Source organism: Saccopteryx bilineata, chromosome 10 (genome assembly GCF_036850765.1).
Source record: "Saccopteryx bilineata isolate mSacBil1 chromosome 10, mSacBil1_pri_phased_curated, whole genome shotgun sequence".
NCBI lineage: Eukaryota > Metazoa > Chordata > Mammalia > Chiroptera > Emballonuridae > Saccopteryx > Saccopteryx bilineata.
This window is the reverse complement of record NC_089499.1, coordinates 34,750,235-34,763,752: the sequence shown is the minus strand read 5'-3', so window position 1 is coordinate 34,763,752 and position 13,518 is coordinate 34,750,235. Positions and strand designations below refer to the sequence as shown.

Here is a 13,518-nt window from a genome sequence, read left to right as displayed (position 1 = left end):
GGCCTTGGACGCTGAGGATGGCTCCATGGCTTTGCCTAAACAGCTCAGTTGCTAAGCAATGGAGCAGCAGCCCCAGATGGGCAGAGCACCGCCCCCTAGTGGGCTAGCTGGGTGGACTGTGGTTGGGGCACAGTGAGAGTCTGTCTCCCCCTTCCTTCTCACTGAATAAAAAAAAGTCAATTTTAAAATAGATACCTGGTAAAGGTGGCTTCTTCTAATGGTATCTTTAGCTTTCCAATTTATAGTCTATGTAACAATTCAACAGCTTAAAGAGATGGCTATATTAATTAACTAGATATAACATGTAACAATTTCATACATGATAAACCCTGGGAGGTAAAGTTAACTGTAACATAATTATAAAACCACAAATATCAACAGTAGTTTGGATTCCTTCACTCTTTCCAGAATATTAACAGGTATTTATTTGTAGCTCTGGTAATCTAAGAGTATATAAATATCGCCACCCTATCATAACTTATAGTTAGCTTCCTGTCATCCTTGGGCACCTGACCAGGTGGTAGTGCGTGGTAGAGCATCAACCTGGGGCGCTGAGGACCCAGGTTCAAAACCCCGATGTCGCCAGCTTGAGCATAGGGTCACAGATGTGACCCCATGGTCAGTTGCCTGAAGCCCAAGGTCACTAGCTTGAGCTCAAGGTCGCTGGCTTGAGCCCAAGATTGCTGGCTTCAGCAAGAGGTCACTGGCTCGGTTGGAGCCCCTGGTCTAGGCACATATGAGAAAGTAATCAATGAACAACTAAAATGCTGCAATTAAAAGTTGATGCTTCTCATCTTTCTTCCTGTCTGTCACTCTCACTAAAATAGATGGGAGTATAAAGTACTGTTTATTTCCAAATATCCTTAGCTTATTCTCAGAATTCTAGAACCTTCATAACTACCTTAAGAGCCAAAGGGAGGTGTCTCTACCTGTGATATCAGACTGAAGAACTTAGAAAGAACACACAAAACAAGCACACAAACTAAACATGTATCTCATGGAGAAATTGAAATGTCATAGCAAGGTCACAGGAAGTAGCCATTCTTTTTCAAGTAGAAGGTATGGAGATTAGATATATTTAGAAAACCATGGTTAGAGACAAATAACTTCTATTTTTCCAATGTAAGAGTCATATACCTATAAATATGAAGATGTGGGGTCCATATATACTGCTTACAAAAATTAGGGGATATTTTATCACTTCATTTTCATTTTGAAATATCCCCTAATTTTTGTGAACACTAAAGTTAGGTATATGACTTCACCTTGACAGTCCTGATGTTGGAACAGAGGCAAATAGTAACAGAAGGGGACAGTATCAGTTTGTACCAGCAAATCACAAAAAGGGACATCAGCTCTTGGCACTCTCAATGGAAGGGTGGTATTAAGCCAGAGATTAATATGGGATAGTTGTTTGCTTCTTTAGAACAGATGAAGAACTACTGCTACTGTGTGGCACCTTTTTCATGGGGTGGGTCCCAACTAAATCAAAGAAACAAACATACTCTAATTTCAAATTATGAACTATGTACCTGACCAGGCGGTGGCGCAGTGGCTAGAGCGTTGGACTGGGATGCGGAAGGACCCAGGTTCGGGACCCCGAGGTCGCCAGCTTGAGCACAGGCTCATCTGGCTTGAACAAAAAGCTCACCAACTTGGACCCGAGGTCACTGGCTTGAGCAAGGGGTTACTCAGTCTGCTGAAGGCCCGTGGTCAAGGCACATATGAGAAAGCAATCAATGAACTAAGGCAGCGGTTCTCGATCTGTGGGTCGCGACCCTGGCAGGGGTCGAACGACCAAAACTCAGGGGTCACCTAAAGCGATCAGAAATTACATATTTATTAAACATTTTTAAATAAAATATGTATTTCTGATGGCTTTAGGATAAAATATGTATTTTCCAGAAATTACATATTTATTATACATTTTTAAATAAAGTATGTATTTCCGATGGCTTTAGGATAAAATATGTATTTTCTGATGGCTTTAGGTGACCCCTGTGTTTTGGTAGCTCGACCCCCGCCGGGGTCACGACCCACAGGTTGAGAACCGCTGAACTAAGGTGTCGCATTGCACAACGAAAAACTAACGATTGATGCTTCTCATCTCTCTTCGTTCCTGTCTGTCCTTATCTATCCCTCTCTCTGACTTTCAAAATAAATAAATAAATAAATAAATAAATAAATAAAAATTATGAACTATATGTGCTTTTAAAAAACTTAAGTTTTATAAGATGCAACATAAGTACCTATCAAGTTAAATTTAAAATCTTTCTGTCCTTCATTATGGCAATTTCAGGGGGAAAGTGGAGAACAAGCAAAGAAGTGGAAAAGACAAGAGACAAATGACCAGAATGTTCCAAACTCATATGAAACAAAGCTTTTCTCCTCTACCAACTCTGCTCTACCTCACAATATTACAACACCAAACCAAACATACACAAACCTCCCCAGTCCTACAGATGAAAAGAGTTAGAATTAAAAAGTGGGAAACCCCTGCTCCAGAAACTAAGGAAAACCAGAGGCACATACCAGCCCTTTCAGACTTCTTCGGGGTCTCTAAACAAACCCAAGTCAACTTTGAAACCCTCTTGCTGGTGGGCCACTCAGAATAACAACACTCTGCACTCAAATAAAGCCACAGGAGTACCTTTCTAAACCTATAAATCAGAAAGCTTTATAAATCTATGCAAATGGTTTATACCCACAGAAGTCCTTGCTTAAGTGAACCATGAGTAAGATATTTTACATAACTTGTTCCTTCCTCTCAGGAATTGTGGTACTTGACTTCTGTTTTGTAAAAACCATAAAATTAAGAAAGCTAACGCTTCCAATTTCCTTGAGAGAGAGAGAGACTACTTAGGTATATATAAATATATATTACCCACAAGTCAGAGACTATTCAGAAGGTTAAAAACCAAGTATGGCCCCAACCTCTGCTTCTTGACTCCTACACACGATGTCCTGGAGAAGCGGCCTGGTGTGCATGTGCACAGCAGACCCTCTCACCCCACCGTGTTTAGTCAGCAGCACAAACAGCAGGAGCATCTGGGCACTTCTTTACCTCTCTGCCAAATGTCAGGAGAAAGCAGATGAGGAGCAAGTAAGCAATCACCTCAGCTTAAAGGACAAATGAGAGGCTTAAGATTTTGGTATTTGATGACATATGTTAGAGCTATTAACAAGTAAGACAAAGTGATGAAATAAGAGAAGAGTAACATCAATTTTACCTCTATCCACCTTCCTTCTCATAAGACAAACTTGTTTAAAATAAAAATTTTATCAACTACTCAGAGACCACTGCAGTTCTGTAAGAACTAGTAATTTCATATTTTACTATATTCTCATTTTCCCATGTTTTGGGGATAATTAGGCAACTAAAACATAACACTGCAGAAACAGCAAGGTTCTATGGGGCCCAGATGAGAGCTGGACAGCTCAGAGGTGCAGCATGAGTTCATGTGCAGTTAACAGAAAGCATCACCCGTCCAGCCTTGGGGATGTGCTGATGCAGTCTTACCTCTGAGCCCTGCAGAGCCCATTCGTGCCTTCTCTTGTTGGTACAGATCTCTCTGCTGCTGGGCGAGTGGCAAGGTCTGCCCTTTGCTGTGGTATGTGGTACAATACTTAATCACCTGTTCATAAGCACCCTTCATAAAACAAATCTCTGGTCTGTCCTAAGAAGAAAAAAAGGACCAAATAAATTCAAGGTAATTTCAACTTATACATATCTGCCACTGGAGTCCAAATGCAAGTGGCACTCATTTCTCATAATCCCCAGGGAAGCTACTCAAGCCTAAGGCTTTGAGTGCACTTGAACTCGAGATTAAAAGTTCAGATGTGGGGTTTTCTGCATCCTATAAAGAAAACAGCATCTGCTCCCTATCCTCACCTCCAGGCTAAAGGCAGTGCTACAAGAAACCCCAGATTAGGCACTCTAAGATTTGCAGAGAGGCTCAAACTTAACGGGAATAGAGAAGAGATCTAACATCAGCCCAAGCAATAGTTCAGGTTTTCTGTTGGCTGTTATTATATGTATATATGTGATCTTATTTAATTCTCACAACTACCTTATAATTATGGATATTATCCGACTTTTTCTATTTTTTATCAGAGCAAAGTAATAAGGAAAAACTGCAGTCCCTTGCCTAAATTTTCTCACTTCCTGTCCTACCCTAAAAAGGCAAGCCATTATTAACTCTATAGATGTTTTCCTTGGTATTTATCTCCATGTTTTAAAATGTTTGTACTGTTATTTTTCTGCTTCTCAATTTCCTACAATGTCTACTGTGACAGGTGATAGTTTGGCCAACTACTACCTATTTCTCTTCTCCATATCATTATAGTTAAAGCAAAACTTGTCAGTATTCTGTTTACTTTATGACTCCTCACTGCTGAGCGAGTGGCAGTCTTTAGAACAGCTCACACACACCCCAGTCCTCCATGCAGGTACACAGTAGCATTTTCCGTTCCTTTTCCACTCTGAGCTGGCTGATTTCTGGACCTGCTGCTTGACTGGTGTCCAGGAACTTCCCTTCACTCTGTCCTGGGATTCTCCTCACTGCTGTCCTGGTTAGGACTCACTGTGTGCTGTGTCTTCCTTTTCTCTGGTTTACTGTCTTATCTTGGAATAATTTAACCACCAGTACCTTTCTAAGAAAAGGTGTGTGGGATATTCAGTTTGGGATTTGGAATGTCTGAAAATATTTTTATTCCATCCCCACATTTGTAAGTTCATCCAAGAATGAATTTCCTCTCAATGTGAAGGCTTTCCTCTATTATCTTCCAGCCTCCACTATCCAGTGTTGCATTTGAAGTCCAGAGAAGTTACTTTAACCTTCCTAAACCTCTATATACAATCTCCCCCTCACCTGACCTCCCACCCTAAAACCTCTGGAAGCCTTTAGAATTCTCCCTAAGTGTCCTCATATTTCCTGAGTATGGGCCATGTGTTTATCCCGGAGAAGGAGAGACTATTCCAAGATGTGACTGCTGCCTGACCCATGAGCTGGACCCAGGCAGGAGGGCTGGTTGGTTTTGTTTTGTAAGAGAAACTCTTCAAGTTAGCATATGGGAAGAACAATCACAGAAATTTATATCCTACCACTCCTTATCCCTATTCCACAACTGATACAAGATACAGCTTCCAGTGTGTAAGCTTGGATGAGGCTGTATTAAAAAACTGCTGAGCCCTGACCAGTTGGCTCAGTGGTAGAGCATTGGCCCGGCGTGTGGAAGTCTCAAGTTTGATTCCCGGCCAGGGCACACAGAAGCGCCCATCTGCTTCTCCACTCTTCCCCCTCTCCTTTCTGTCTCTCTCTTCCCCTCCCGCAGCCGAGGCTCCATTGGAGCAAAGTTGGCCTGGGTGCTGAGGATGGCTCTGTGGCCTCTGCCTCGGGCACTAGAATGGCTCCGGTTGCAACAGAGCAATGCCGCAGATGGGCAGAGAATCACCCCCTAGTGGACATGCTGGGAGGATCCTGGTCAGGCGCATGCAGGAGTCTGTCTCTCTACCTTCCTGCTTCTTACTTCAGAAAAATATAAAAAAACAAACTGCTGAAGTCAAATCATGAAACTTTCCATGAGTCACAGAATCTTTAAGTACCATGACAGTATATAAAATGTAAAAAAAGAGACCTTCCAAATATACTCATATATGTACATGTATTCCTGCTATATAACCATATGGTCAAGGGACATCAGCTGAAAATTATCTTAATGCAATTTTTAAAAGTTTTGTTATAAGGTTGGAAATATCAGGTATTTCATTTTTATGGTTTTCTTTCCTAATATCTCATTTCCCAAGAGTTTATAAAAGTACTCTTAAAGATTAGAGGAAATTTTTTTTCTCCCTCATGAATTAGAGTGCCTGGAAGACTTCTGAAACTCAAGGTTGGCCACCTTTGGCCTTTCTTTTAAACCCAGCACGCTTCCTACTTATTGTGGGTGAGAGAAAATCCTCTCACTCATTTCTGTCTACAGAAGTGTCACTGGTTTCAAAATGTCTACTCATGGATGAAAATATAACCAATTATTAATTCCTTATAAAGAAAATGTAAAAATAACACGTATTTTAAGGGCAATGTAAATTTAAGCATCAAGTTGATAAAAGCAACTATAAATGATATAACTGTACACCACACATAACTAAGAACTCTTATTACAAAGACTATATGAAAATTTCTAAAGCACCCAGGCACAAGTTCAGGTAGCCTGAACTATCAGTGTATGTTATTCTGCCAGTTTGTAAGCCGGATCGACTAATATGAATTATACACATTTAATCCACAAAATAATGTGGGTTTGTTTGTTCTGAGGACAAGACATTCCTTCAGTGAAAGAACACAGACAGACAATAGTCAGCAGAGACTTACAATAATCTGTCGTCAAGGACAAATTTTGTGTTCAAAGAATCTGACTTCACTAGCTCTAGGAAACTGAGACCAGGCTCCCACTCATGTAAGCTGTTTGCTCACATAGCAAAACTGGATATATCTATGCATGAAGTCAGAAAGAATACAAGAATAACAGGGATGAATATCCTATGAATTACACAAACTTTAAAGCTACAGATCTTTGTTATGCTCAATGATTGTTTAAATCTAATGGTGGACAATAAATGAAAAATGGTCATCTATGTTAAACAAGATAAAATAAGTATTCACTAAATGGAAGCATACCTGCTGTGTTCTGTGCACACACTTAACAGCCATCCACTTTTGCTCAGAGCTAAAAGGATATTCAGCTTTTCTGATATAGTCCTGTTGAAGTCCATCAAGACCCATCTATATGACACAAAAAGAAAGTTAATTCTCACCAACATGTGACTTTTTCCTTTAACAAAGAACAAGGGTCATAATTTGTAGCTAGGATAGCTAGAGATACCCGGATTAGTTTTCAAATAATGGTGTTAGAACAGCAGTGCTCCAACTATACATACACTGTATTTCTCTGAATGACAGCATACATGTGCAACATGAAAGCCTGGATGTTTAGATGCCATCTGAACTGTATACAGACTGTATCTTCAACAATGACTAGATTAAGATCTCTACTGACTCAAATTCTGGAAGGAAGAAGCGAACAACTAAATAAAGGTACCCAACCAATGAGCATTTACTTTTATAATGAATAGAAATTTCGGATTCAATTCTTTACTCCTTAGGGATTCAACTCTATTTTGCCTGTTGCTACCACCCTACTTCCTGACATCCTCATCCTATCACTGAATATTCTGACTACTACCAATGTCATATAGCTGTTCTCTCTCTCAATACTCCTTTGCATTTTTCCCTAATATTCAAAAATATTTTTAACTACTCAAAAGCTGAGTTCATTGCTTTTTGCCCTGGCCGGATAGCTTAGTTGGTTGGACAGAGCATTGTCCCAGGTGCACCAAGGTTTCAGGTTCAGTCTCTGGTAGGGAACATAAACGGGTCAACCAGAGAGTGCATGAATAAGTGGAAGAGCAAGTCGATGTTACCTCTCTAGCTCCCTTTTTCTCCCTTCCTCTCTAAAATCAGTAACTAAAAACAAAACAAAACAAAAAAGTACTTCATTGCTTTTTGTTGTCTACTGAAATATGTTGAGACTCTTCTTCCTGGCTTTCAAAGGTCCTCCAGAAACTGACTATACAGCATATTTAATAATTCTCTGGGTTACTCAAACTTCTTCCATTTCATCCAGGTTAACCAATTTAAAAGCCACAATCCACTCTATGCTTATTTATTTCTCTATGTTTTTACTCCTGCCCTTTCCCAAGTTTACCTACTCTAAACCCTTTCTATCCTTCAAAGCCCAGGTCACTAGTCTGAATTTGCACTGTTCTTATGTGTGGCTCAATGTTTAGGACTTAACTCTCTACTAACTTGTCTGCCTTTTATTTGTTCCAAACACATAAACGTTAATGTCCTACCTAAAATGTGAGGCTCCCAACCCATAAGGAACTGATTTCACATTCTTTCTCTCTCAAAGAGATAAAGTTAACTACATAACACAATTTATCTTGTTAACAGATTCAACTTTTGAGTACCTTTTAAAAAGCTATACTATGCTATTTTTTTGGTTACAAGGAAAATAAATAACAACAAAATGTTATTATCCGTTAAGGAAATACACATGTTCTAAAAATACCAATTTTCTTTGCTTCTTCTCTTTCCAAGTGAGAGGAAGGAAGATAGACTCCGCTTAAGCCCTGACCAGGATCCACCTGCCAACCCCATCTGCTGATCTGGGGCCGATTTCATTTTCTTAAATTGAATGTTATAATACTCAACATTTCTATACTGGATCTCAATTCAAGAAACTTCATTTAGAGGTGTATCTTGTTTCATAAAAGTCTAAAGTTGTCTAAGACTTCTCTTAAAAGTAGGAATCTTATTTTTGTTTGGGAATGACAGATTGAATTTTTAGGTTTCTCATTTAATCAAATGTAGGACTTAGGAGAAGGGATCAATTAAAACAGATAAAAGGGTCACTGAGAACAGCATCCCATCTCTAACACAAATTCTAACTCTAGACTCATTTTAAGAAATTGATAATGAAAGGAAAGGGAAGACTGGAAAAGAAAAGCTGATTTCTCATGATGTCTTTAATATCTTTACATGGAGATACTAGCATGTTGCTTTTAACTCATCTGAAAGGCAGTTTTATCAGCAATAACACATGAGGTTTTTCACACAAAAACTCTAAATATTATGGACGACAGAAATATTTCTTTATTAGATAAACCAATCATTGGTCATTACTTTATTTTCTGCATATAAGGGATAAAGATATACTGAGAAAGCTCTAGACTGTATTTCCAGGAAGACTAAAACTGGTTTCCAAAAGGCAATAAAAACAACATATCTAAAACCGAAAATCCATTGCCTCACATTCTCTTGTAAGCGTGATGCTTTTGTATCAAAGAAGAGAGATTAGGTACATACCTTCATAGCAAGAGCAATTAAGGCTCCTTCTGTTGGCTTCCCCATTAGAGTGTTGTTTCTAATCACAGCATCATTGCACACACAGCCCGCCTAAGAGAAATACACACAAACTATGAACCCATCACTGTGTCCTAAGTCATTATAAAGAAAGTCATCTTGTTAGAGAAGGAAGTATTAACCTCAACAATTCTGCTAACAGCTGGGTTATAGAATCCATGAACAACATCACCATCAACAATCACTTCTCCAAATGGATTGTAGCCAACTCCAGTAACCTAAGGAACATAAAGTAAGGTCAGTAATAGAACCAGTAGACAGTGACAATACTTATGAAAACCAAAATCTATGATGAGTTGTATTCACTTCATTACATACATCATGACATTGTTAGCAGGTACACATAAAAAAGTATTAAATTTGTCTAAAAGAACATTTAATAAAGTAATATAAATTCAAATTTTACCATGATAAACCTTTAGTTAATTATACTAATAATTAATTGTAATAGTTAATAATTACAATAGAGTATATAGTATTATACCATAAGTAGAAACAACATAATTGTTAATACAATTATATACTCCTATATTGCTTCTACATAAAATAACCTATAGAACAGTGGTTTTTCAACCTTTTTACACTTGGGGAACAGTGAAAATAGGAGAATTATTTCAGAGACCACTAAGAAATAAATCACTGAGCATAGCGAGTTCGACTAACATCACTGGGTCTAAAATCTTCATACAAAATCAAGGTGGTTAACTCTTTTGCGGACTGACACAAAATTTCTGGTGGCTGGTCCATGGACCAGTGGTTGAAAAACAGTTGAAAAACACTGCTATAGGCCCTGGCCGGTTGGCTCAGCGGTAGAGCGTCGGCCTAGCGTGCGGAGGACCCGGGTTCGATTCCCGGCCAGGGCACATAGGAGAAGCGCCCATTTGCTTCTCCACCCCTCTGCCGCGCTTTCCTCTCTGTCTCTCTCTTCCCCTCCCGCAGCCAAGGCTCCATTGGAGCAAAGATGGCCCGGGCGCTGGGCATGGCTCTGTGGCCTCTGCCTCAGGCGCTAGAGTGGCTCTGGTCGCAATATGGCGACGCCCAGGATGGGCAGAGCATCGCCCCCTGGGGGGCAGAGCACCGCCCCTGGTGGGCGTGCCGGGTGGATCCCGGTCGGGCGCATGCGGGAGTCTGTCTGACTGTCTCTCCCTGTTTCCAGCTTCAGAAAAATGAAAAAAAAAAAAAGAAAAACACTGCTATATAATATACACACACATATACCTCATGAAAACCTCTATACGTAAGTGAGCTTAAATTTATAAAACATTATATAACGTATGACAACACCCAAATATTCAAATCCATTACCAATCGAACATTCATGACAAACTTGTAAGGTAGACAAAAGCAGAATTCTTTATGTAAATATGCAGGCTCAGAGACATTAAGTGATTCATCCTAGCACTTACAAACTGTATTATCAGCATATTACACACCAGCTTTAAAAATCAGAGGCTGAGACAAGCCAAATACCTATTCCATAGGGCTAGAACAAACAAGCATAAACAAAAGTTAAATTTCACAAAAGAAATAAAAGTTTAGAGCAAATTAACAAATGGTTAATGCTTGAATATAAAATTATGCTCTTAAAACACAAGAGAAACCTAGAACCTATACCTTCCATACCTAGACCATATAAGCGCAAGTAACCCCAAAGACTCCCTCTGAACCACCTAGAGAAAATACTGTACATTCAGTAACAGAGCATTGCGTATCCTTAACCAAATTTAACACCCTAAATATCAAGTTTCATTTTAAGGCCTATGTTAAATGAAATAAAATAACAACTATAAATTCTGTCAATCTGTCTAGTGCTTACTTTACTTAGTGAATTGGCTATAAATACACTTTAAAATACTGTACCCATCATAAGTAGTGTTAATGAACATTCCAGCCAGAAATTATGCCAAGTAGGTGAAACTGGAACTTGTCCTCACCCAGCTTCAAAATTAACGAATGCACATACACTGACATACTCCTAAGAGACTGCCAATATGTAATTTCTAAGATAAAGTAGTTCACCCATTCATTGATTCTTTCAGCAAGTATTTACTATGAGTCAGGCCCCGCGCTGGACAACAGAGTTCTTGCAGTATTAGAACTTACAGTAAAATGGGAATAGGGACAGAAAATTCTACCTGGACTAAACACTAAAAGGTATGGAGTTTTACAAAACACGTAACACAGAGCCAGTTCTTGTAGGTAGCTTTTCTGAATAAGTGAGGTTGGAAGTGAGGTGCAAAGGATGAAGAGGTATTAAGACAGTCCTAAGCAAGGAGAACAGCAGCAAAGGTCCTGATGCAGCAGTACTTTCGTCACACGGAAAGAACCATAAAGCCAGGATGTTTGGTGCACAGAAAGCAAAGGGGAACATTTAAGACTGAAGGAGGAAATAAGTGATATGACATGGAGGGCCTTTAGAGGCCACCCTTCCGGATCCTGGTCACATGGAAAGCCACTGAAGCATCTGAATTTAGGGAGTGACATACTCAAAATTTGGCTCATCCCTCAAGCTGCACATAGAACAAGGACACCAAGAGTTTGGTAATGGATGGGTACAAAGGTGATTAAAAGAGAAGTGTCAAGCAGGATTCAGTGTCTGGACTGTCCAACAGGAGTGACAGCAAGACTTGGCAGAATCACATGGGAAGGAGAAAGCTCTGCTGTGAACTAATGTATAGCCAGTTTGAAGGCAAGACACTGGAACAGTTAAAAATGTTAAACACCAAGTTTCTTTTTTTTCAATATTAATTTTAATGGGGTGACATTAATCAATCAGGGTACATAGGTCCAGAGAAAACATCTCCAGGTTATTCTGACATTTGATTATGTTGCATACCCCTCACCCAAAGTCATATAGTCTTGTTTCTTAACAAAGAATTACTATTAATAACAAAAATCTATAAAATACCTCAGCATGTAGACCATCTGAAGTAAATATGAGAGTAACAGTCATTTCATTTTTCGTCAGTGTTCCAGTTTTATCTGAACAAATAACATTACAGCAGCCTAAAGAACAAATCAGAATGTGTCACCAAAAGTAAAGAAGAAATACAAATTTACACTGAAAACAAAAGATTATGAAAACCTGCCCTGGTTTTCTGAATTTTGTACAAATAAAGCTCATCGAAAATTTTAGATTGGTGACTTATCATGTTTCTTCATTGTAGGATAATTCCTGAAATTAAAACTAAAAATTAGATACTGATGAACATTGACTTTTTCTTGTTTAATTACAGTTGAATTTCTTCAAAGCCACTTGATATTAGCTTTATGTAATAATTTTATATAATATATTTTCTGGGAAGTTTTAAGGGTACCTAAATGTAAACCATATAAGTTTTTAATCAGTATTTTAAGTTATTTTGCTGTTGCAATAATAAAATGCAAACTAAAAGTTAAATTCAACAATTTTGGATTCCTAAATTTAAAAAAAGTAAGTTTTATAGTATACATAAATTTATCACAATTTTCATATTTAACATATAAAGTTGTATTATAGAAATATAATTATTGTATATTTACTGTACTTATCAGTGAATTCTACTTAAGTATGACATTTTAGGATCTATAATTATCAATTATCTTTCTCGAGATGTCAAAAGAAATCAATTCTATTCATTTTAATCCAAGGATTCATTTGTTATATGTATTTTTTTAAACACAACTTAGGAATTAGACATCCAGACTGACCAGGTGGTGGCGCAGTGGATAGTGTCAACCTAAGACACTGAGGACTCAGGTTTGAAACCTTGATGTCTCCAGCTTAAGCACAAGTTCATCTGGCTTGAGCGCAGGCTCACCTGCTCGAGCACAGGGTCAATGGCTTGAGCGTGGGATCACAGACATGACCCCATAGTTACTGGCTTGAGCCCAAAGGTCGCTGGCTTGAAGCCAAAGCTTGAGGTAGAGGTCAATGGCTTAGTTGTAGCCCCACGGTCAAGGCACATATGAAGAAGCAATCAATGAACAACTAAAGTGCTGCAACTACAAGTTGATGCTTATCTCTCTTCCTTCCTGTCTGTCTGTCCCTCTCTCTCGCTCTTGCTAAAAAAAAAAAATAAAGAATTAGAACATTCTATGACGCAGAAAGATTTCTGAGTCACCTGAGTGATATGCATTCTTTTTTTACAGAGACAGAGAGAGTCTGAGAGAGCAACAGATAGGGACAGACAGACAGGAACAGAGAGAAATGAGAAGCAGCAATCATCAGTTTTTCATTGAGACACCTTAGTTGTTCATTGATTGCTTTCTCATATGTGCCATGACCGTGGGGCTACAGCAGACCGAATAACCCTTTGCTCAAGCCAACGACCTTGGGTCCAAGCAGGTGAGCTTTGCTCAAACCAGATGAGCCCACGCTCAAGCTGGCGACCTCGGTATCTCGAACCTGGGTCCTCTGCATTCCAGTCCAACGCTCTATCCACTGCGCAACTGCCTGGTCAGGTGAGTGATACACATTTTTAATTACCTTTTTTGGTTGTTGGAACCATGTATATATTACCACAAGCACGATGAAAACCATGTAAAACCC

The 13,518-nt window shown here is 39.0% G+C and overlaps 1 protein-coding gene across 6 annotated transcripts in view; it reads right to left on the bottom strand.

Annotated features, from left to right (window-relative positions):
- The window catches only part of ATP2C1 (ATPase secretory pathway Ca2+ transporting 1), a 158,367-nt gene that overhangs the window by 37,591 nt on the left and 107,258 nt on the right, over window positions 1-13,518 (bottom strand). For all 6 annotated transcript variants that reach the window (XM_066245113.1, XM_066245114.1, XM_066245112.1 and 3 more), the window contains 5 exons: window positions 11,896-11,993; window positions 9,110-9,205; window positions 8,931-9,020; window positions 6,681-6,785; window positions 3,521-3,677 (listed from right to left, as the gene is read on the bottom strand). In XM_066245113.1, coding sequence (XP_066101210.1) covers window positions 3,521-3,677; window positions 6,681-6,785; window positions 8,931-9,020; window positions 9,110-9,205; window positions 11,896-11,993 — 546 coding nt within the window. The remainder of the gene's footprint in view (window positions 1-3,520; window positions 3,678-6,680; window positions 6,786-8,930; window positions 9,021-9,109; window positions 9,206-11,895; window positions 11,994-13,518) is intronic.